Genomic DNA, 26,042 nt, shown 5'->3' on the forward strand with positions numbered 1-26,042 from the left:
GGAGTTCTGACACTGTATTGCATTTCCTCAACCTCTTTTTATAATTATAGTTTTAAATTTTACAGATAAACAGAAAATAATCTATGAAAAACGTTTACTTATTTACCTCCGTAGTTTTAACTAGAAAATCAGAATGGTAGAAGGGAGTTCAGAAATTTTAATTAAATGTATTGCTTACTCACATTTTAGTTGTATTTCCCAAGACTAGCAAGTAAGTTATATTATTTGAATGTAGTAGAGATACCCTGAGTGTTAAGGGTATACGATTTTTCTTACCTGTATAGTAGTGACAGTGGTACATAAAGGTACAATGGAAATAAAGGTACATGAAAAGCATCATTGTGGGGACATTTGTAATACAGTCAACAATAAGAGATTTTTTAAAAAAGATTTTAAAACAGCATCATTGTCAAACTGTTTCAATTTGTTGAAATACTATACTCTTAGAGTTTCCTAGATGATCAACATTTCCTTGTGGTATGAAAAGGAAAGATTTGAAGGAATTCTTCTGTTTGATCTGAGCAGTTAAGTCTCTGGTTATAGCTATTAAAATTCTGACTTAATGCTTACTGACAATTGTTTTAATATGGTCTGTGCTTTGAGCTGAACAAAGTTGTTTTTATTTTTTTTAAATAAACTTTTTATTTTATTTTATTTTAATTCTCACCCGAGGATATGTTTAACTGACTTTTAGAGAAACAGAGAAATATTGATCGGTTGCCTCTCATACATGCCCTGACCAGGGATTGAACCCGAAACCTTTTGGTGTACAGGATTTCCCTCCAACCAACTGAGCCACCTGGCCAGGGCGAAGTAGTTTTATTTCTTTCCTGCAGAACAGACACCTTATAATTTGTTGGGAGTTGATGGGATTGGAGAATAATCATTAAATGAACAAGTAGAAATCTGAACATTGTTTTTGGATTGAATGAGGTTAATCTGTTGAGGACTCTTTTGTAATTAGTCTCAATGATTCTTGCTCATAGGGTGCACTTAGACATTTATAGAGTAATTGACAGATACGTGCCCTTGACCGGGAATCGAACACGCAGCCCCTTCCAGTGCATGAGCTAATGCTCTACCACTGAGCCACACCGGCTAGGACAATGATGACAGTTTTCTATTTTTTCCCCCCATTTTGGATGCCTTTTTTTCTTGTCTTATTATTATGTCTAGGACTTTCTGTATATGTTAATAAATAAAGTGGTGAACCTGGGTATCCTTGTCTTGTTTCTAATCTTAAAGAAAAAGCTTTCAGCTTTTCATTGTTAAGTATGATATTATCTGTGGGTTTGTCATATATGATCTTTATTATGTTGAGGTATGTTTCCTCTATCATTTTGCTGAGAGTTTTAATCATAATGTTGCATTTTGTCATACTTTTCTACATCTATTGATAGGATCATTTGATTTTTATCCTTTATTTTTTTTTAAAAATATATCTTTATTGATTTCAAAGAGAGGAGAGGGAGAGAAAGAGAAACATCAATGATGAGAGAGTCATTGATCAGCTGCCTCGTGCACGCAACCCCTGACTGGGGATTGAGCCTGCAACCTGGGCATGTGTCCCGATCAGGAATTGAACCCTGATCGCCTGGATCCTAGGTCGATGCTCAACTGCTGAGCCACGCCCGGCCAGGCTCCTTTATTGTTTTTAAGTAGTGTATCACATTAATTGAATGTGGATATTGGACCAACCTTGCATCCCATGTGTAAATCGCACTTGATCATGATATGTCATATTTTTTAATACACTGCTGAATTCAGTTTGCTAATATTTTGGTGAGGATTTTTGCATCTGTGTTTATCAGGGATATTGACCTATAATTTTCTTTTTTAGTAATATCTTTGTTTTGGTATTAGGGTGATGCTTCCCTTGTAAAATGAGTTTGGGTGCGTATATGTTTGGTAAAATTAATCTGTGAAGCCATTGGTCAAGACTTTTGTTTGTTGGGAGTTTTTTGATTATTGATTAGATTTTTGTTAGTAGTTATCAGTGTTCAGATGTTCTGTTTCTTCCTGATTCAGTCTTGGAAGATTGTATGTTTCTAGGAATTTATCCATTTTTTCCAGGTGGTTCAATTTGTTGGTATATAATTGTTTGTAGTACTTTCTTATAATATTTTGTATTTCTGTGTGTTGGTTGTCATTTTTCTTTCATTTCTGATATTTTAAATTTAGGCACTCTTTTTTTCTTGATGAGTCTGGCTAAATCTGGCTAAAGGTGTATCTATTTTGTTGTATTTTCAAAGAATCAGCACTCATTGATCTTTTGTATTTTTTTTAGACTTTATTTTTGCTCTCATCTTTATTACTTCCTTTCTTCTACTTTGGGCTTTGTTCTTCTTTTTCTAGTTCCTTTAGGTGTAAGGTTAGATTGTTGATTTGAGAGTTTTCTTATTTCTTGAGGTAAGCCTGTATTGTTATGGATTTCCCTCTTAGAGTTGCTTTGGCTGTGTCCCACAGATTTTGGGTCGTGTTTTCATTTTCATTTGTCTTAAGGTATCTTTTGATTTCTTTTTTGATATCATTGTTAACCTACTTATTGTTTATTGTTATTTAGCCTCCATGTGTTTGAGTGTTTTTTAGTTTTCTTCTTGTAATTGATTTTTAGTTTTATATCTTTGTGATCAGAGAAGATGTTTGATTTCATTTCTTGATATAATTTCAATCTTCTTAAATTTATTGAGACTTGTTTTATGGCCTTACGTGTGATCTATCCTGGAAAATGTTCCATGTGCACTTGAAAAGAATGCATGTTCTGCTTTTGGGTGAAGTGTGTATCCTGGGCATTTTAAATATTTTTTTATGAGACTGTAGGATTTATTTAAATTTTATGGAAAATATTGATGTTTTTGTTTTAGTATGCAATTGACCTGGTGGTGGGTTCAGTCAACAAGTTGTTACCAGTCTTCTCTGAGTTGTCGTTTCAGTGTCAACTTCGTTAACAAAGCTATTACAGAACTATTTTGTTCTGTTTGTGAGCCAACCAGTGGCCGTTCTAGGACTTGGAAACTAGGTCCATCCCCTAGTTCAGTTTTCAAATTCTGTGGTATGCTACTTTGGGTCATACACATGCCCATGCAACTCAAGGATGAGGCCAGGAGTTTATAAACAACTTTAAGGGGCCACTTTTCTGAGTTCTTCCCTCTCTGTGATCTTTCTTATACTTTATGGTTCTTTGAGGCTGCTATTTTGGTTATCTGGCCAGAAAGCTGGGGCTTCATTTACCTTGCCTGCTATACATGTACCATGACTGTGTCTGTATCTGGGGCTAAGTAGTGGAAGGACAGAGAGCAAAGATGCAGTAGGGGTTTTTTTCCCTCTCTCTTAGGACTGCAGCTCCTCTTACTGAAAAGAAAGGATCCCCTCCCGAGTTTTAGGTAGCCTGCTATAGTAGACAGAGTTCTAAAGCTACCTTCCCTGTTCCCTTGTTGTTATTCAATCAAACATTAATCTAGATACTGCTGTGGAGGGACTTTGCAGATATAATTAAGGTTACTAAGCAGTTGGCCTTAAAATGGGGAGATTATTTAGGCAGGCCCAATATAATTACATGCAGAGATGGTCAGAAAGAAGGCAGAGATTAAAAGTGTGAGAGGGATGTCACCTCTGTTGTTAGCCTTGAGGGTGGAGAGAGAGGCATGAGATAGAATGTGGGTAGCCTGTAGAAGTTGAGAACAATCCCCACCCTACAGTCAGTAAGAAAACAGGGACCCCTGCCCTACAGCTGCATGGGTTAATTCTGACAAGAGGCTCAATGAGCCTAGAATGGGATTCTTCCCAGATTACAGATAAGAGCCCAGATCACTGACAACCTTATTTCAATTTTGTGGGACCTGGAGCAGAGAAACAACTGAGTCTATTGGACTTCTGACCTATGGAGCTGTGAGATAATAACATTGTGGTGTTTTAAGTTGCAACAGAAAACTAATACACCTGCAGCAGACTGCCTTGAGCTAGAGATGAAAGAAAATGGAGGGGAAAAAGCATGTGATTTCCCCTATTCTCTGAGTGGTAGGAAAGCCCATTTCTGTTCCTTATGGCAGAACTAAAGGGCTTCCCCTGGAGCTCTCTGTTTTAATTCCAGTTGCCCAGTTCTGGGTTTTGGCTGCATTGCATCCTGACCGAGAGATATTGAGGAGAGAAAAGTAGTAAACTCACCACCGATTCTCTTGACCGTCTTCCTCAATCTACTTACTCCTGTTAACTTTTTAATGTCCCCAAATAGCTGCTCCATTTATTCTGTCCTGATTTTATAACTGCAGTCAGTGGGAGAGACATAGTGGAGTGTGCTTACTTGATTTTAGCCAGAACTGGGTTTATTTGTGCATTATGAAAAGAATTTTGTTCTTTGTGTGAAGCATGGCAATCTTCATTGGTAATCCTTGCAAATTTTTTTAGATATTTTTCCTAAACATTTGCAGGTATAGTATTCTTTTGTGTGTGTGTGTGTGTGTGTGTGTGTGTGTGTGTGTTAATTCTCACCTGAGGATATTTTTTCCATTGATTTTTAGAGAGAGTGGAAGGGGGGGGAGAGAGACATTGATATGAGAGAGACATAGATATGAGAGACATAGATGTGAGAGAGACATTGATCGGTTGCCTCCCTTATGTGTCCCCACCGAGGCCGGGGATCAAACCTGCAACCCCGGGTACATTCCCTTGACTGGAGACTGAACTCGCAACCCTTTGGTGTGTGGGCTGACACTCTAACCACTTAGCCACACCTGCCACAGCAGGTATTCTTTTTTGGCGGGGAAGGAAGGGGGTGTCATAATTTTGTAACTTTTTTATATTCTTACCTAAGGTATTAGGGACATTTTTCCATGTTAGTAGATACATAGTAATGAACCTCACTTTTAAATTGTGAATGGTAATACTAGAATAGTAGCAACTACCATTTTATTTAACCAGTAAGGGAATGTTTTAATTTGCTAGGGTTGCTGTAACAGTACCACAGACTAGGTGGCTTAAACATTTATTTTCCCGCAATTCTGGAGCCTGGAAGTTCAAGATCAAGGTGTTGGCAAGGTTGCTTTCGTCTGAGGCCTCTCTCTTTGGCTTATAGATAGCCATCTTCTTGCTGCATCTTCACATGGTTCTTAGTCAGCTTGTGTTGCCATTACACAATACCATAGACTGTGTAGTTTAAACAACAAAAATTTATTTTCTCACAATTCTGGAGACCAGGAAGTCCAAGATCAAGGCCCTAGCCAATTCATTTCCTATTGCAGGTGGACAGCCTCTTTTCTGGCATACTGATGACTGCCTTCTCACTGCATCCTCATGTGGTGGGGGGAGAGAGAGGGGGAGAGAGAGAGCGCATAAACACGTGCTCTGGTGTTTCTTCCTTGTCGTCTTAGTGCAGGTCCCTATCCTTATGACTTCATTTAACCTTTATCCCCTCCTTACAGACAAATAGTCATTCAGTTAGGCCTTCAGTGTAGGAATTTTGGGGGGACACATGCAGTCCATTGCACAGTCTTTCCTCTGTACCTGTTTCCTAATTTCCTCTTTTTATAAGGATCCCAATCTTAATGGATTAGGACCCACCCTAAAGACCTCATTTTAACTTATAATGTATACTGGGATTTAGGATTTCAGCAACATAGGAATTTTGAGAGGATGCAGTTCAGCCCACAATAGGGAGGTAGTGTTATTTTTTTCTACTTAAGGTAAGGAAGCTGAGGCTCAAAGACCTTATAATTTGACCAAGATCACACAGCTAGTAAGAGATAGAACTAGGATTCAAAACCAGGTAGATTGGCCCCAGAGCCTCCTCTCTTAATTATGTGGCCATACTCCCACCTCCATCCCCCACCTTCATCTCCCATCTTGGCACTGCAGTTGTTGGGATATGTCATGGACTAATTAATTCTATGTTGAGCATATGGGTTTTTACTTTTTTTCCCTATTAGACAAATAGCATGGAACTGCACACCTCTGAAAGTAATTTGTATTGTATAGTGCCAAAAAATCAATTTATTCACAGAAATCTTTATTAAATTTATATATTTCTACAGAATGCCCTTTAAAACATCACCTGTTTACTCTTCCAACAGTAATCAATGAGAGTTTTAGAAAGGAGCAGTGGAAAAACTACTTCCTGCCCGGTGGTGTGGCTAAGTGGATTGAGTGTCACCAAGAGGTCACTGGTTTGATTTCTGGTCAAGGCACATGCCCAGGTTTTAGGCTTGATCCCCAGTAGGGGGCGTGTAGGAGGCAGCCAATCGATGTTTCTCTCTCATCAATGTTTGTCTCTCTTTCTCTCACCCTTCCTCTCTCTCAAAAATAAAAAAAATAATAAAAACACTAAAAAAGAAAAAAACTGCTTCCTGTCATAGACTACAGATGAATTAAACTGGGTACTTATTGGGGGTATCTCAGAGTGAAATGAAGGCTGTTCTTTCTTTTAGATGGGGTGAAAATCATATACAGTGATGTATCCTAATCAATTCATGAATTCTTTCTTTTCTTTTTCAGAACTTTGATTCTGACATTAGCAGTGTGGGAATAGATGGCTGCTGGCAGGCAGACAGCCAAAGGCTTCTCAATGAGGTGATGGTGGAGCACTTCTTTCGACAAGGAATGCTGGATGTTGCGGAGGAGCTCTGCCAGGTAACGGGGTGCCAGCCGCAAGAAGACGAGAAAGAACAAGGAACTCCTTGGAGTTTTTGAGTCTTCTTCTAGCCATAGATAGATTCTTAATATACTGATTATCAGGGCTGACCTTATTTTACTAGGAAATCTTTTTTTTAATCAGTGAAATTCTAACCCTGGAACTTCTTAACTGAACTATTTCCTTATTCCTGCCCCGAAACGTTAGTCCCAGGTCCTCAGCAAAAGGGTCAGAAGTGATGCTACTTTTCTTCATTTTCTCTTTTGATTGGGACCAAGAGCTTTATGTTTGTTCTTCTCTTCTGGCCCAGCTTTGAGAATTTTGCTTATCAAATGAACTTCAAGCTCAAATTTATTTCAGATGAGTGCTATTTGTCTTTTATTTCTATTAGACATAAGCGTAGGAATCTCAGAACAGTTTACCAAACACCACCTAGTCATAATTGTAGCAACTGCCACATATTGAGTATTTACCACAAGCCATGCCCCGCATTTAATTCTCAGTGCAGTCATGGGAGATGGAAATTATTGCTCCCAATCTACAAATGAGGAATCTGGGGTCTGGAGAAGTAACTTTCCCAAGGCTGTACAGGTTCTTGGTAAAGGAACTAGGTAGAATTCAGTTCCAAATTTATGTGTCTTCAAATTCTGTCCTCAGCTACCATGTACTGTTGTATTTTCTGTTTAAGGACTATAAGGATTGAATAATTTAAAGCTAGTCTGTAAACGAAACTTTTAAGCCTTTTCTAATTTTAAACAGATAAACTATAACTCAGGTCTTTCTCTGTACTTTATGGGAATTGTGTGTGTGTCCATATAAAGTTTCTGAAGTAAATGGTGTTATTTAGGATTAAGTTTGTTTACAAGTAACAAAGACCCAAAATACCAGTGGCTTAAACAAAAATGAAGTTTATTTTTCTTGCGCAGAAACAGGAGGTAGTAAGCAATCCACAGTATATACTATATAACTGTGCTCCATTGAGCTTTTAGGACCTAGGCTCTTTGTAGCTCTCCTATTTCTAAGGCGCCCCCTGTCCTCATGGTCCAGGATCCCAGTGAAAACTCTGTACCTTTTGGTATTACAGGAAGGGGCAAAGAGCACATGCTTATATTTCATTGGCCAGAACTTACATCTTGCAGTCATACCCAGCTTTATTCCATATGGTTATATGCCCAGCTAAAATTTAGGGGTTCTACTACTTTGGAAAAGGAGAAAGAATGATACTAGGGTTCAATCAGCAATCTCTGCCCTAGAAATACATGATAAAGAAAAGTGTCTTTAATGGTTTGTCCCGTATTTAATTTAGAATATGCTTTTACTGTATCTCTTTATCCTGATTACTGCTAACAAAAGTTCTTTCTCTTTTCCCAGGAATCTGGTCTCTCTGTAGACCCCAGTCAGAAAGAACCATTTGTGGAGTTAAATCGAATATTAGAAGCATTAAAAGTCCGAGTTCTGAGACCTGCTCTGGAGTAAGTTACTGAGTTTGTTTTATTTTGAATACTGTGAGAGAACTCTGTAAGAAAACTTAATTAGAAAACACATTAAAGATTTTGAGATATATATCTCACCTGGGGTAGACTTCAGAGAAATCAAGGGAGAATTATTTTATTTCTTTTTAGCTAAGTAAATGTGGGGGATGCGTAATATGAGAAATGGCTAGAGCTTACTTCACGTATCAGTTGATCTGAATTCCCCTGAGAGAAAGGGTTTCTTGTATCCAGGCTATACCAACACTTTAGACTAGCATCATGACTGAAGTACTATTGTTCAAGCAGTCTGTTTGATATTTGAACTTCCATAATGTTGCGGGTTCTGTGCTAGTATTCTAAAAAAACAACATAATTGGAACTAAGTGGTATGTATGAAGAGAGCAAATATTGTTATGATGGAGTCCTATTCTAATTACCACTGTAAAATTTAATTATTTACTATACCCTTGTCATTGCTATAAATTATCTGAATTTCTGAGTAAGCTATGATAAATATCATCCTAGAGCAGAGTCAGCAAATTTTTTGTAAAAGTCCAGATAATAAATATTTTAGGTTTTGCAAGCCACATAAGGTCTCCATGGCAAATTCTTCTTTGTTTTATTTTACAACCCTTTAAAAATATAAAAAACTATCTTGGCCATCTGCCATACAAAACGAGCAGCAAGCCATATTTAGCCCATGGCCATAGTTCACTGACCTCTGTCCTAGAATTTTTTTAATGTGAGGATTACTGGGTTATTTATTAGAAAGAGAGGAAGAAAGAAAGAAAAAGAAAGGAGGGGAGGGAGGGAGGAGAAGAGAGGAAGAAAGAGGTAAGGGAGGGGGAGAGAAGAGGCTCATGGGAAGGACAGAAGAGGGAGGAGAGAGAGAAGCTCATAAAGAAGAAACTGGGTGATAGAAACAGTGGTGTTGTTATGAGATCATAGCCTTAGGATCCTGGTATTAAAGTTGGCAGTATTTGAGATCATTTTTACCAGAAAAAAAAAGGAAGATCCTTATTGATTTTATAAAATGCACATTTTTTTCTTCTACTAACCTGTTTAATTCTTATAGCTTAATTTTCTGTTTCTGATCATTTCTGAGTTCTCAGACATTTTTGTAGAGTTCTAAAACCAGCCAAGATGAATAGGTAGAAATAGATAGATTTCTGTGTAAATTTATAAATTCTAAATTCCTGTATAAATTATAAATATGAGGTAGGTATGTACTCTATTTTTAAAGATAGATGTCACTTAAATGGTACCATTGTGTGTGATGCATAGTACCTTTATAATTTTATTTATTTATTTATTTATTGAAAGCAGATTTCAATAAATAGATTGTGACACACCTGGAAGATTAAATTCGATGAAATACCTCTAACACCTCTTAAAGTATGGCAGCCACTCTTCTGTTTATTTTCATATTCCATGTAGATTAAACATCTATAAAGGAGAATGAGGGAACCTAATAAAAATATAATGGGTTTCCCAGGTGCTCTGTAGTGATTTGGAAATAATATTTGAATTTTTCAAGGTAGGGTTCATTTATCCATTAATTTCTCAGGTTTTCCGTCAAATGTTTATTGAGTGCTTACTATATACCAGGACTATGCTGCGTATTTGGACCACCTCAGCACTCAGAGTACGCAAGGCTTTTTCCTTTTGGCATGAAGAAACTTTATAAGACACTTTTAACTTTGTTCTTTTTCTATAAGCTCTAAGTTTCTTACTGATAACTATGTGGTACGTATCAATTATTTCTGTAAATGTTTTCTGTTACTCGTAGCCTCAAGCAGTGCCTTTCAGGCAAAGGGAAGACGTGTTCCATTCAGTTGGTAGTAACAGTGGAAATTACTATACAGTAAAAGTTCTCTCATTTCACGTTTCTGGGAATGTTGCCATGTTACATATCAGCGTAGGGGAATGGAGTGATAATTATAGTATTGAATACTTATGTGCCCAGCATTGTTCTAAGCATTTTACATATATGAATATGTATTTTAACATACCTTATTTTTAACACGTATTAACTTATAATATTCATAATAATCTTATGAAGTAAGGATTCATTTTACAGAGGAATTGAGGCCTAGAGCATACTCTGAAAAAAAGATAGGGAGTTAAAGGTTATATGATAAGTGCTTCTCACATTATTTCCTTAATACTTTCCTGTAAGAGATTTACGTTAGCATATTAGATACTCCATCAGCAGTCCTAAAGAAACTCATTTCACTTTGTAAAACACAGTATTTCCCATGCATATTTGACCCAAGAATTCTTGTTCACCCCCACTCCCACCCATAACACCTATTAAAACCCACAAAGTTGGAGTTCTATGGAACATAAGTTTGGAAATCTTAGCTTAACAGAAATCTCTATTACAACAACTCAAACTTCTCCATTTCTTGCCTGTTACTGGTGAGTATAAGCAGATATTTACTCTGCATCTTTTGAGAGCAAGGTAAGGAAAATTCACTCTATTTGTAGCAAAACTTGAAGAATGTAGGACATCAGTTTAGGGAACTCTGGTTCAGATACAAGGGGAAAATATCTTTCAGTCATGTGGCATCTTCTGTTTGTATATGCAGGGAGGAAGCATGTGGAACCCCCCGTGAGGGGAGGAGGAAGGTCAGAGGGTGCAGGTCACCTCCAGGCAGCCTAGGCAGTTGAGACAGGCCAATCAAAAAACAACTGATATGGACAGAGGTCATGGAGAGACTAGATGAAAAGGAAATCTGGAGAGCCTTAGCTGGTAATTGTAAATAATAGGAGACAGTGGAAAAAAGGCAGAAAAGAATGTCGTGGTAGAGAGAAGTGGCAGAAGAACAGTTAATTGCACTTACAGATCTAGTCAGGAGCCTGCCTACTTTTTGTTCCTGCCCATATATTTCTGAGTTTGTGTACAGATTTTTCTCTTCATCTAGATTACTGTATCTGTTTTTTAAAATCCTCTTGGCACCTAGCATAGTGCTTATTTTTCAAAGTAGGCATTCAAATAAGTGATGGAATAGTTTGAAGCAGAACTTGGAACCAACAGGACCTCCTCCTTCATATGGCAGGTAAAAGCACAGCCAAAAATAACCAAAGATTCTCCTCAACTTTCACTGGGGTTCCGCCCCAATAAACCTATCATAACTTGAAGATATTGTAAGTTGAGAATGCATTTAATACACCTAACCTACCAAACATCATAGCTTAGCCTACCTAGTGTACCTTAAATGTGCCTAGCACACTTACATTAGCTTATAGTTGTGTGAAATCATCTCGCTGCCACTGCCCAGCATCATGAGAGAGCACAAGGGAGTATACCACATGTCACTAACCTGGAAAAGATCAAAATGCAAAAATCAAAGTACGGTTTCTACTGAATGCAGATTGCTTTTGCACCGCCGTCAAGTCAAAAAAATCATAAGTCATTCCATCATCTTAAGTCAGAGACCGTCTGTGGTGGCAACAAGAAGATAACAGTAATTTAATACAAAGAGATAGAGAAATATTAGAAAAACAGAAACTGTTACTTCTGTCAACATTTTGAAAGAAAGTGCTTGTCTTTAGGGAAAGCCAGTTGGTTGCCTTTCTAAAGGTGCTTCAGAGTAATACTACATTGGCAGATTTGCCACAGTCTAGGATCTGACTTTGAACCTTGCAGATTTGGAAACCTCTTTTCTTCAATACCCATAGCTTGCCCTGGGGCCTCATAGCCCTTTAGAATTTGCAGTTCTTTTTTCAGTGCCTCAGTAGAATGGCATAAGGAATCAGAAAATAACCGAATGGTTATAAAAAGAAGTTCCAGAATTTTCACAGAAGAAGAGAGAGTAACTATTTTATTAGTTTAGACCACAGAAAGATTTTATGTTGGACAGGCCATGAACAGTATAAGGCAGGCTGTTGAAATATGAGAAGACTCCATCTCTAAGCCTAGGGATTAGGTGGGGCTAGAAATAAAACAGAGGGATGTGAGGTGAGCTTGCCATTGTGGCTTCTTGGTGTTGTGTGTGAACAGGAGTTCTAAGGAGAAGAAAATGCTTCTCTTTAGTATCTTGTAGTATCCATGAATAAGACATAGTTTATAAGCAGAGAAAGGTTTTAGAAAATGAAAATGAAGGATGAGCCTAAGTACCTGATCATGGAGCCTCGACTGCCGCTGGAGTGACAATGACTAAGCAACTTCCCGGGTCTTGTGTTCTCAGCCTTAGTTTTGGTTTCCTGTAGGTGGGCAATCTTGCTGACTTGGGCTTTTTAAATAGCCACCAGAACCACAGAAGACTCTCATGCCATTGGAGAAAAGGAATGAAGATTTGAAAGGGTGGTGTTTTTCCCCCGGAGTTTGAATTTTTGTTTTTGCATTGTTGTTGTTTTTGTTTCGTTGGGGTTCTTCATTCTGCAAAGGCAGAAGAGATGAGTGGAGGGATACATGTTTAACTCACTGTGCCTATGCGCTAGTCTGGTGGAGAAAGAGCTACTCTACAAAAGAAGCTGATTGAAAATGGAAAGAGGTGCCCGATGGAAAGGATACAGGAGAGAAGAGAACACATGGAATATAAAGGCCAAGAGGGAGAAAATATTTGGGATCATATCATTTTCTGTTGTCTGTTTTATGTTTGTTGCAAAGTTTATATGAAGTTCCAAGACAGTAGGTAGTCCTCACTAAGAATGGATGTGGCCATCTCTTATCTGGGTACATTCTCACCAAAGAATTGAGTACACAGGCCATGACTGTAGAGAAATCGAGAATCTTCATAAAAAGAAAGGGAGCCCTGGCCAGGGTGGCTCAGTTGGTTGGGCGGCATCCCGTGTACCAAAAGTTGCCTTTGATTCTCCGTCAGGGCACATGCCCAGGTTGCGGGCTCGACCCACTGTAGGGGGCGTGAGCGAGGCAGCCAATCGACCTTTTGCTCTACATCGATGTTTCTCTCTCTCCCTTCCTCTCGTTCTAAAAATCTTTTTAAAAAAGAAAGGGAAAACTGAAATAAACCAGCCATGAGATTAAGCGTTTAAAAGGAGGAGGATTTCAGCTAGGCCAGGAGGGGGAACTAAGAGGAAAGACTCCGGAGTTTGTGCTTGAAAAATGCTGGCCTATTATTAACTTAGGTTTATAAAATCTTGGTTTTGTGGTAGGAAACGCAATAAATAAGGCAATGTTATGTTTAAGTACTTTATTAAAAACCCCCAGTCTGTATAGAACTGTGCTGTTCACGATGGTGGCCCCTGCCACACCTAGCTATTGGGCACACTTATCAAACTGCATTTCTGAGGAAATTATGTAAAGTTGGAAGTGTGTGTATTATGTTTTTATGTAGATTCAAATGTGTAATTCTATAGGCTGTATAGTTTCTTAAAATACCATATTAAGAAGAGCAAAGATTCACACCAGTTCTGAGACCAGTAAAATGTTAGTAATTCCAATGATGGATTCAACCCATATCTGAGAAATTACCATTTGAAAATACCTCAGAAATAACATGTTAGCTATCCATTTCAGTCTCTGTTGCCAAGTTTATAGGGTTCTTAACTTTTGGCTGAACTTTGATTTTCGTCATTTTTGCCACTCTGAATATTTAAGCACTTGATTCAGTCACCAATGATGTTCAGCCAAGTCCACACCTATGGAGTTAATAAATGTCACTCATTTCCCTGAACTTCAGCTTTTACCCCCAAGAATATAGCTCTGAAGGAGACTTAGAAAAAGAAGATATTATTTGTAAGCCTTGAAAAGTGCTATGACAGGTTGTAGTGGAGTGTGCTGTGGGAATTGGCAAGAGGCATTTTTATTTTAATATTACCAGAAATAGACACCAGGGCAGATTGGCAAAATTGTGAGAGGAGTGAGATAAACAGACTAATTCTGTCAGTTAGGTTCCTGGGGGAGAACAAACTATGAAGGTGGAATATGTTTTAATTATTTTTGGAATAATATGGAAATTCTAAATATGGAGCTAACAATGTGCCAAGTCTTTTCAGGGGCCTGACAAGTAGGATAATTAATGCTCAGTGTTTCCGTGGGATAATTGTGTAGATGTGGGTTGCTGATAAGTATTATTGTTTTGGGGTCTTTTTAATGAAAGAGGCCCAAAAGGTCCAGAGGATGCAGGGCAGTGAACAGAGATAATGTGACCTTGGGATGTGACTAGATGTCATCCTTTTGTCTACAGTATTTCTCTAAACAAGGAATGGTTCCACAGCTGACAGTACTCTCCTGGCTTACATTGGAGATTTGGGAGCAGAATGTCATTCTATTCTATTTTATTTTATTTTATTATTTTATTTTATTTTATTTTTTATTTTATTTACTTTTTAAAAATATATCTTCATTGATTTCAGAGAGAGGAAAGGAGAGGGAGAGAGAGACAGAAACATCAATGATGAGCGAATAATTGATCGAGCCCGCAACCGGGCATGTGCCCTGACCGGGAATGAACCCGATCGCCTGGATCCTAGGTCGATGCTTAACCGCTGAGCCACGCCTGGCCGGGCCAGAATGTCCTTTTAAAAATCACAGTAATTAACCGAATGTTTATTAGCTTGCTGGTTGTGGTATAGTGGTGGTTGGTTTTTAAAAATTAAAAATCAAAAGTTTTCTACTAGAAATGCCATTATCCCAGAGTACAGCACCCCATACCTTAATGTCTCTCACTAGGCTTTCTCTTTCTGGTCATATGTCTTCTAGTGCTTTGTAGACACTGGGCTAAGTTTTTAGTGCTGATTATAGTTTTGTGCTTTTGTAGTTTCATGTGCTTTGCAGGTTTTGGATTTGGTTGCTATCAGGTTAATTAAGGCTGAGACTATCTTCTACCCCTATTCCTGCTCCAAGAATCAAATACCCAAATATTCAGTGTGAATTTCTAGCTAAGAAAACTTAAAATATTCTTGAAAGGGATTAACAGGTATATGCATATTGTCATATTTCCACCCAGTTGCTTCTATGAAAATCAAAGTGGCACTGAGTGTTACGTGGCAGTGCCTAAGCAACTCTTTTAAATATAATTTTAAATATAATTTTCTTACTGAAAATATGACTTTGAAGAATGGTAACATTTCATCCATTCAGTAAACACATACTAAGTAGCTTATTATTGAATGTCTTTGTGCCAGTCTGTGTGCACAGTGCTTTAGCTAGTCCTCTCTTTTAATACCCACAACCCTTTGAAGTTCCCCATTTTATAGTAAGGAAACAGATTTTTAGAGAATTAAGTAACAGATTGCCCAAATTCACACAACAGAGCCAGATTTAAGTCCATGTATAGTTGACTCGACTAACCTGCACTCCTTGTCTGAATACCCCGTTCAAAGTAGGGGGTGTGCCAAGATGAGCAAGGTACAGCCCCAGCCCCTACTTAAGAGACCAGAAACTATCCTACTGAATAGATTGTGGGATGAGCCATGTGAGAGGTTCAAATACAGAACATCTGAAGTTCAGTGAATGGAGAGATTACAGTAAACCCTCAATTTTGTGAATCTTGAATTAACGGACAAAATTTCTGGTTGGTATGTCATGTGAAATTAACACCCTGTTAATTTAAAAATGCTTTTAACCAAGATTTGCTTATAATTAAATTAACAGGTTGTAGTTTTTTGTTGTTATTAATTCACTGTTTTGTTTTTTTTTTAACAAACTTTAGTGAATAGGCCATATGTTGGAAAAAACATTGTAGTAATCTCACCAACATAAATAAATACTACATATCTACAACTAAAGTCTACATATTTAAATTCAAGAGTAAACAATGTTTGACAAATGATTAGCACGTGATTGTACCTCACTGAGTTTGCTAATGTTTCTGTTGTCACCTGGTGTGACTTTCTGCAGCAGTTTTAAATGCTATGTTCCCACATGCGCTAAGCCACACCCCAGCTGTGGGCATTTGTTTCCTTGCAGTGACTGGTGAATGCACACATTTACTAGGCCTATTCACTATAAATTTAAAGTTACAGTAATACATATGGAAAACTTTTCTGTGAAATTAAACCTTTCATACAAACTTAATTTTAATTACAAAAACATCTCTACGTAAGTAAAAACAGGTAAACTAACTAATTTTTCAATTTTTTAACATACTCATTCAGAAAACCTACTTTATTATATAATGGACTTTCGGCTTTAACAGACACTCCTTCACCAGAATTAGTCCATTATATCAATGTTCTACTGTATTAGGAAAATTGTAGACAATATGGTAATTGAGCCTGCACCTTGAACTTTTCAACTCTGTTCTCAGCTACTCAGTTTGTGTTTGTACTTTTGCAAAAAATTAGCACTTATGTTGGGGGGAAGGCTTCTGCTTTCGTAGAGGGAACAAGTCTTTTTCTTTTATCTGGACTAACTTAAGTTCACCTGGACATATCGCTGTTGATGGTAACGCGAGTTGCTAAGTCAGGCTATCTGAATACGTTTGCCTATTTTTCTTGGCCTGCACCTCTCTACCTTTGTTCTATTGTCAGTGGGCCTATTTTCCTTCTTTCATTTTTTTTAAAAAATATGTTTTTATTGATTTCAGAGAGAGGAAGGGAGAGGGAGAGAACAGAAACATCAATGAGAGTGAAAAGTTGTGACTTGCTGCCTCCTGCACGCCCCCTCCTGGGGGTCCAGCCCACCATCTGGGCATGTGCCCTGACCGGGAATCAAACTGGCAGCCTCCTGGTGCATGGGATGACTCAACCAACTGAGCTACACTCACCGCGTCCTCCTTTAATTCTTCATACTACATGACAAATACCTTTATTTATCCTGTTGGCCAACCACTGCTTTCTTCATCCAGTAATTGCATAACTCCCCCTTCTGGCATAAGCCCCTTGGTTTTCCAGCCTAGCCTTCCTTCCCCTTAAAAAAAAAGGGTGGAGGGGCAGAAATCTTGTTGGAAAATAGAAAACTAATCTCATTTTCTTTCTAATTAAGATTTGTGATAATAGAACCTAAACACCCTGACTTGCTCAGTTCCTCAAATTTATATCTTTCTTTCTTTCTGTATTGTACCACTGTGAGCCTTCCTTGTTTTTATAAAGTAACCTCTTGCCTCTAAGATCCCTGTGCTCTTTCTCTCTGTTGAACCAATTTCAATATGCCCAAGTGTCATTTACCACAGTATAGTTAAATAACACCAGTTCTCCAGCAGCACAGTTCAAATTTCAGTTACGACAATATATTAACTGAATAACTGCATAAAATACAAACTTCTGTGCCAGCTCTTCAGTCTGCAAATCACTACATAAGTAACAGGTGTGCCTCATGATCATAATCAAATGTCACTTCGTCACTTCTCTCCGAGTCTCTCCGTGACTGTTCACTGCACATCTGTTATTCATTCCACCCTCGGAGAGCAAGTGTATAGTTGTGTTGGCACCTCATCTCCCAGTGATAAACCCTTGACACAATATGGAAGTGAATAATTGAAAGAGGGACTTGGTCAGCAAAGGTGAATTGCTAGAAGTGAAATTGAATGTGATTAGAAAGACTTGAAAAATGACAGCTATGTCGAGACCTGGGCCCTGTAGGAAGCTGTGGTACAAAGCACATGAAAAGGTTCTTTGAATATAAAAAAGCAGAGTCGCTTCAACATCTTGTAATTTAAGTTGCACGGGGAACGGAAAGCTCCTTACGGTTTAAAAACAGAGCGTTTACTTCTGCTTTGGATTGAAAACTGTTTAAAAAAACCTCCATCGGTTTGGCAAATATTCAGGCCAAGTGTTGAAGTTAGTTACCTCATTGAAAGAAAACAGTAATTACAAGGGGATTGAAGAACTTTACTGCCAATAAAAGATGGTTTCATCATCTCAGAAGTCACCATGAACTCACTAATGTTATCTGGGGAAGCTGCTAGTGTGGATCAGAATGCTATTGTGAAATTTGTGCCCAGCCAGGTTTCAAAGATTAGTTAAGGTGTATGCTACGATTGTGAAGGAATCAACCCCATCAAGAACTTACACAGCAAAAGATGTAGGGTCGTGAAGCAGTCATAAAGGAGGTAATGATACATGAGCTTTCTTATTAGGACAACACAAGAGTGACTTTAAAACCTGTGATTATCTCGCCAGTTAATTGTGGCTAAGGAATTAGGGGGTCAAGAAAATATACATGTGGTTGCCTGGGTACGGTCCTGGGGGTATGAGGCAGAGGCCCTATCAAGCAAGGGTTTCACCTTAATGCTTAAATGTATTTACATATTTGGGGGTAAAAATGGGATATATCATCCTTAGTTTAGAAAATGACATTTTGCCAGCAAGATAGAAGCTTAGAATAGTTATTTTAATCCCTTGCCTTGTGAGATTTAGGCTTAATGTAATATTCGGAGGTTAAGTGAATATAATACATTGTCCCAGAAGAGAATGACAAGAAATAAGACCTCAAAAAACATGTGAATCCCTAGCCAGTGTGGCTAAGTGGTTAGAACATTGGCCTGCACACCAAAGGGTCTTGAGTTCGATTCCTGGTCAAGGGCATGTACCTGGGTTGCAGGTTCGATCCCTGGCCCCAGTCTGGCACGTGCAGAGGCAACCAGTCAATGTGTTTCTCTCTCATCGATGTTTCTCTCCCCCCCACCCCCTTCCACTCTCTAAAAAAAATCAATGGAAAAAATATCCTCAGGTGAGGATTAACAACAAAAACATGTCAGAACTTGTATTTTGTGAATTTGGGTTTTGCATTCTCCTGCACTCCCTCTATCTGTTTACTTTTCTAAAAATTTCTTGGGGAAGGGTAGGAATTAACAATGCTAGTTTTTTTCTGATTATTTTGTGTAGCTGTGTTTTATAACAGAATTTGAAAGTATAAAAATAAATTCAAGTAATAAATTAGGAATTACATTGTCTAAGAGAAACGCTTCTCTGTGTTAAAAAAATGGGGCACCTCTATAGCTTGAAAAGCTTGACTTCATAATTCATGGCTTGAATTAGTTGTAGGAAATGTAATTTGCAATTACTCCGTTAGCTTTTTTTTTTTTTTTTATGTTGATTTTCAGAGAGGAAGGGAGAAGGGGGCGAGAGAGAAACATCAGTGATGAATCATCCATCAGCTGCCTCCTACACGCCCCCTACTGGAGATCGAGCCCACAACCTGGGCATGTGCCCTGACCGGGAATTGAACAGTGACATCCAGGTTCATGGGTTGATGCTCAGTCACTGAGCCACACCAGCTGGGCTACTCTGTTAGCTTTTTGATGAAAAGGGAAAATTAAGAAACTTTGTTTACTTTTGCATTAGGTTAAAAATGTATTACCTTTTTACATATAAAAGTAATATATGTTTACTATAGAAAACTTGGAGGACATAAGACAGCATAGGCTATTTTAAAAATCATTGTCATCTGGAATACTGTTAGCTGCTGCTCATGGTGTGTCCGCATGGTGGTTTTAGCCCCTCGGTGCTGCTCTAATAGTTGGTGTCCTGTTCTGATTAGTCATAGCCAGTGCTGTGGTGGCTGATAAGTAATGCGTGAAATCCAACTTTTCGGAAGTCATAAATGTTAAAAATTCTGGTAACTGGAAGTTACTTTTTTCTCTGTATCGCACCTTTTCCCCCTCTTTAACATTATATCATGAAATTTGCCTATGGAAACGAAATAATTATTTTCTTATTTTGTGAATTGCCCGCTATGGACTTTACCCTTTTTCTGTTGGCTTTTCATTGTTTATTAAAATTAAAAATATATCTATCTTTATTGATTTCAGAGAGGAAGGAAGAGAGAGAGAAACATCAATGATGAGAGAGTTGTCATTGATCGGCTGCCTCCTGCATGCCCCCAGCCAGGGATCGAGCCCACAACCCGGGCATGGGCCCTGTTTATTAAAATTTGTAGTTACTCTTTATTTGACTCTAGAAACTTTTGCACATATACCTCATATCAGAAACAAAACAGAAAGCTTACTGCCTCTGTCACTCATTAGTAGGAAAACATACTCATGCTTTTGTGAGTGAGAAAAGGGGTAGGATAAACTTTAGGTAGGTGACCTAATTTAAATGCACTCTTAGCATCTGAAGTCAGGAGGGCGCCTGGCAGACTAGACACTGTCAAAGCCAAGTACTTTTGGTACTGATGGGTGGTGGTGGGCAATCACAAAACATGGCTGCTGGAAGTACCTTGCTGGTATCAGTGGTATTTCTCAGACTTGGTGTTGCAACGCAACTGTTTCATCTTAGTGCCAGGCAAGGATCCAAGGCTTGCTTAAATTTAAGTAAATACTTCCAAGGTCCAGGTAATTAATATTTTCAAAAATCACTTAGATTTGAGGTCAGAAAAGCTTCATGATTTGATTCTAAGCTGTGGGCTCATCAAGTTGGCGAGTATTCATGTGCACCAGCAGCCCTTTTGGGGAAGGGTGGGATCCCATGAAAGTGCCGCTCTGTGAAGTCTAATCTCTGTCAACAGATTCATTATGAGTAACTTGAAGCCTTTTGCTCTTACAGTTGTAGAGATACTCAGAGTTTATACTCATACCCAGTTCAGATTCCAGTGGTCCTTGGTAAATTGGCTTAGGTGGGGAATATTTGTCCAACTAAAGGTCAGATTAAAGAAGAATATAATACTAACAGCTTGTACGTCTTGATATGTTCAAAGAAACAAAGAAGCGCTCTTACCACTTGATTGCAAAATTGAATTTAACTGCTGGCTGGTATACTTTGCTTTAGTGCTCAACTGAACTGGTAGTTCCATCTCAAGACTGGTTATTCCAACTCTTTGTACTATAGAGGCCTGAGCCACGGTAGTTTAAATCATTCAGTTTTTCCCCTCGTTAGCCCTATGTTTGTACAAATCATTTTGGCACAGTGTAACACACTACCCCATGTTTATGTGGCTTTATCTGCCTGATTAGCATGAAAGTGCCTTGAGAATAAATACTGATATTTGCTGTTTTTAATTCCAAAGTGGGTAGCACAAATATTGCACCTAATAAAGTTTAAAGATAGATGGTTCCCTTTCCGAGTCTTGTGATTCATTTATAAACGTGCTAGTTTAACAGGAAAAGAGTAATGGACCTAGGCAATTAAGCAGTGAGTCTCCTGGCTGACACCTGCTTCAAAGTATGGCCTTGCACAGTTCCAAATCTGTTATGTCACTCATCAGAGTTGATCTTGCCTTAGTGTAAAACTGTACTAAATATGCAATTGTCATCTAACAACATTAAAAAATTTTTTTTCACTGGTTGGAAAGCCTCTTTAGTTGTAATTGTTATATTTACCTTTTTTTTTTTAAGTCTCTGGGCCTAGGGATGGATGTTACCACCAACTTCCACAAGATGGCAGATGAAACACTTTTTTTTCCTCATGTTCTTAGGTTTCAAACAATTTTTAACACACCTTACCTAGGCTCTTAAGTATTGTTAAAATCTTCTTTGCTTTTTCTTTAGGTGGGCTGTATCAAACCGAGAAATGCTTATAGCCCAAAACAGCTCCTTGGAATTTAAGCTACATAGACTATATTTTATTAGTTTGTTAATGGGCGGAACTACAAATCAGCGAGAGGCATTGCAATATGCTAAAAATTTTCAGCCATTTGCCCTAAATCATCAAAAAGGTGAGTCAGGAGTCACATTTTTAATGTTTTCAACAGGCCTTTGGCCACCATTGGAATTGAAGCTTATCTTACCTAGATCTAATACATATTTGCTAATAAAGACAATTATAGATGATAATCACAGAAAAAGCGCTGGCTAGCTCTAGAACAAAAATAAAATATTAAAGACTCATAAATGAAGTCAGAAAATGACATTGCATTTTTTGGAATTTCATATTAAACTAAGAGGAGACATGAGAAAAAGTAAATTATGCACTTGCTACCCCCTTCCCTGGCCCCCATGCTGCTGTTATTGCCACAATAAAGTGTTTCAGGGTGCACCAGGTGGCAGTAGTTAACCCCACGCGTCATTTTTGGAGTACTAGGTTAATTCTACAGTCAAGTATATGTGGTGGCCCCTTTTATAGCATAATTATTACTTCTCAAGATAGTGGTAATTATACTGTACTATTTATAACAATACAATAACTGGAAGTTCAATATTTAGTGATTTCTTTTTTTCTCCCTTTTCTTTATGCCATTTCTTTTAAGGTGAAGGGAGAAACCAAGCTTTTAAAGATCAGAATTTTAAAAGACATTGTGAAATTATTTTAGGCTGTGTCAGTTGGGGAGTGGTGATTCTTGCCTTTCTTGGCCTATTACCTGCAAACCAGCTCTATTTCAGGTGTAATCATTCACACCTCTAAATTGCTGCTGCTTTTGTTTAGACATTCAGGTTTTGATGGGAAGCCTCGTGTACCTGAGACAAGGGATTGAGAACTCACCATATGTTCACCTGCTTGATGCAAACCAGTGGGCTGACATCTGTGACATCTTTACACGGGATGCCTGTGCCCTCCTGGGTCTCTCTGTGGAGTCCCCTCTCAGTGTCAGGTATGGAAATTGGTCCTATTACTAAAATATGCATCACATTGGTTAGTTCTTCTTAATTAGCTGCCTAGTTCTTGGTGTTTAAAGCTGAGAGATTGTCTTTCTGAAGAAGAGTGCAGTTGATATTTCAAGAGATTGGCATAATTGACAGTGACAGTTTTAGAGCAGCAGTTCTCAGTGAAATCTGTGAATCTCTGGGGTCTCAGCCTTTTGCACTGGATTGACATTTGCATAGATGGTGGGGAAACAATGGTGAGTTAATTGCTTGAGCCTTAGCACAGATCAGAGCCTTAGCACAGATCAGAGCAGTGGTCTCAAAACCCGCTGCATTCCTCACTCCATGCACTTGCAGTTGAGACATGCTAGTTTTACTTAAAAATGTTCTTGATAACACATTTTAAATGATTAGTTTTATTAATTCTTGACCTTTGAGTACACACCTTTTTAATATTCTTTGTGACAGAATAGGAAGTTCACATAAAACACTCCAGCTTCATGCCAAATGTGATGACTATCTCAGGAAAAAGCACCTGTATGTTTGAGTTATGAGCTAATAAGCTAGTTTCTTTTTTCATGGAACACAGTTTTTACTTGAAAGAACCACTAAAAGACAAACTACAGTTATTCATACTCAGGTGTTTAGATGACATTTTAAAAAATGAGCAAAGGGAGACTGTCAAGGAAAGCAACTGACAATATCTTTTGACATAATGATAAAATTCAAGATTTTGAGCTAAAATAGAAATTTGGGAAAACTTATACCACACTGAGCTTGATAGCTTTCCAGTACTTAAGGACTTTTCTGAGGAGATTGGTGGTGATATTAGTGAATTTATTATTTTCTATATTGTGTAATTAGATGTGTTAATACTTTGAAGATCTTAATTCAGTATGATCTTACAAAGTCGTGCATTGAGTAAAAGATTCCTTTTAAGTACACGACAGACCATTGGATTTGAATATAGCACAGTATAAAAATTCAATGGCAAGGATTCAGATTCCATGGTACAGTTAACCTTTAAGAAACTACTGCTTATTGAGTTTTGTTGTGGCATTAAAGAATATCCACAATTACCTGAAGAGCTAATTAAATTACCACATGTCTGTGTGAGGCTGGATCATTTATTTCAACCAAAAGAACACGTTACAACAGATAGAATGCAAAGGAAGATTTAGGAATTCAACTGTCCTCTATTAAGCCGGTCATTAAGGAGATTTATAAAAGTGTAAAGCAATACCACTTCTCAGATTTACTTTCGGTTTGGAAAATACGGAGTTTGGGGTAAGAATGTTATTTATAATGTAATAAGTTTATTTTTAAATGAATTAATTAAAATTTTTCTTGGTTTTAATTTCCAATACAATGAGTGATGTTAGATATAATCCACAAAAACAAATACTGTTTCATATCCTTTATATTTAAGCTTGTAAAGGGGGCCTGAAACCAAAAAGTTTAAGAACTGTTTTAAGAAAATAACTTTCTTAGCTCTTCTTTTTGTTTAATTCCTCAACTGTTTTTAATCCCTGCTATGTGGTAGGCATGTGTAGGATACAAAGATAAATAAGGTACAATCTGCATTCCATAGGGTGTACGCCTGAGTGTAGGAGACACTCGTGCAATTGGCTGTAATGCATGGCCGGGCTGCAGGTCAGGTTGTCTGGGGAACAGACTGCAGTGGGTGGAGGGTGAAAGCAGCAGGATTAGGCAGAGGGAAAAGTTGGGACGTGATGCAGGCTAAACAAAGGCCTCAGTCCATCCCTGAGGAGCTCTGGAGCTCTGGTGGGCCCGTGGAGTTGGCCCAAATTGAGACAGCAGGACTGTATCCATGTGGAGCATTCATCAGATGTGACCCTAGTCAGGTGGCTTTCTTCAGCTTAGGACAGTCCTGAAGAGGGACTCAGCTGAGAACTGTCAGTACTTGTGCCCTGAACAGGGGTGATCTGGGTCTAGAAGGAACTGTGCAAGAAAATGTCTTAGAATGTCATTAATGTTAGGAGTGTCATTAAAGCCCATAAAATCTGGTGGTTCTGTAAAATTTGAAATTGTGTGTGTGTACACATGTGTACATGTGCACTAATTTAGCAGAGCAAAGGCCTCTGTGCCTGTGTTCTGTCTAAACACCAGGGCCCTCTGCAGACAGAGTCTGGAGGAATCGACATTTCTGGAACCAAGCTGACACTAGCCCGGCATTGACATTTCCTCTTCTGTCTCCCAGTTTCTCAGCAGGTTGCGTGGCGCTGCCCGCTTTAATTAATATTAAAGCTGTGATTGAACAGAGGCAGTGCACCGGAGTTTGGAACCAGAAAGATGAATTACCTGTGAGTTTCATTTTCTCTTGGTTATTTACCTTTCCTACCATTAGAATGTTAAGGGTTTAAAATGTCAGTCTTGCCTTTTAACTGGGGAACATTATTGTAACTGTTTTACAGGGATTCTCTTATGCAGAAGGTGACATGATTAAATAATAGAAATGGGAAGCAGGCACCTTATGGAGGCACTGGAAGAGTTTTCTTAAAATTTTGACTTAGAGTGGCAGTGAAAGCTAATGAAGGCCCTGGCCAGTGTGGCTCAGTTGGTTGGGCATCATCCTGACGCCAGGACAGGAGTTAGATTCCTGGTCAGGGCACATGCCAGGGTTGTGGGCTTGATCCCTGTTTGGGGGCATGTGGGATGCAGCCGATTAATGTTATGCTCTCATATCAATGTTTCCCTTTTCTGCCTTCCTTTTTCTCTAGAAATCAATAAACTATTCTTTAAAAAAGTAAAAAAAAAAGTAAGCTAATGAAGGAGACCTCAGAAGTCGGGAGGGTGGGATATACTGTAGTGTGCAGTGCACTCTGCATGTGACAAAGCACTTGTGCTACGATTTTTTAAAATATAAGAGCAATGAGTCAGTTTGATTGGATTTCCTTTTATCTTAGGCACTGATATTCATGAGACCATGGGTTTGAGCAGGTTATATTTTTCTAATACCAATTAAAATAAGTACATAGCTATTAAATTAAAGGTCTTAGACATCTGCAGTCATCATTGGCCCTCCAGTGCCCTGTGTCCACTGCTGTCTGGAACAGGCCGTGGTTTTAACCATCAATTCCATTCACTTGCCAGCTTTCCACCTTCCCTAAGTAGTTTGTCCATCTCTAAAATGGAGACCGTCCTTCTCTTTGGGGACTATTAAAGGCTAGAAATAACATAGGTCTACTTAGAATAACATGGGACACAGTAGATACTTGAGTTTTGCCTACAGGGAGTGACAAAGGTCATAGTAGGTGTATTTCCACCAGGCCTCTGACGAGCACTGCAACTTCTACTGGAATTATTCCTGTACAGTTGTATCACAGATCCTAACAGACTAAAATGTGCATTTGGCTTTTTGCATCTTTTCTGCCACATGTGTGCACAGGTTTGTTTATCTGCAGTTACCTTGTTCTTCCAGCTGGTAACTGTTGGTTGGTTGCCCAGCATCTCCTTAGATCTGGTTTGATTCAAAGCACAGGTGCATCCCCAGTCCTGAGTGTGGTCAGGGCACCAGCAGCACCCCTGCTTGACTGTCGCTCGTTTGAGCAAGTG

The 26,042-nt window shown here is 38.4% G+C and overlaps 1 protein-coding gene across 1 annotated transcript in view; it reads left to right on the forward strand.

Annotated features, from left to right (window-relative positions):
* The window catches only part of RMND5A (required for meiotic nuclear division 5 homolog A), a 61,842-nt gene that overhangs the window by 29,052 nt on the left and 6,748 nt on the right, over positions 1–26,042 (forward strand). The window contains exons 3-7 of the mRNA XM_081157142.1: positions 6,487–6,621; positions 7,994–8,094; positions 21,435–21,601; positions 22,309–22,474; positions 24,688–24,790. Coding sequence (XP_081013268.1) covers positions 6,487–6,621; positions 7,994–8,094; positions 21,435–21,601; positions 22,309–22,474; positions 24,688–24,790 — 672 coding nt within the window. The remainder of the gene's footprint in view (positions 1–6,486; positions 6,622–7,993; positions 8,095–21,434; positions 21,602–22,308; positions 22,475–24,687; positions 24,791–26,042) is intronic.

Source organism: Miniopterus schreibersii (genome assembly GCF_964146895.1).
Source record: "Miniopterus schreibersii genome assembly, chromosome: 13".
NCBI classification, from domain to species: Eukaryota; Metazoa; Chordata; class Mammalia; order Chiroptera; family Miniopteridae; genus Miniopterus; species Miniopterus schreibersii.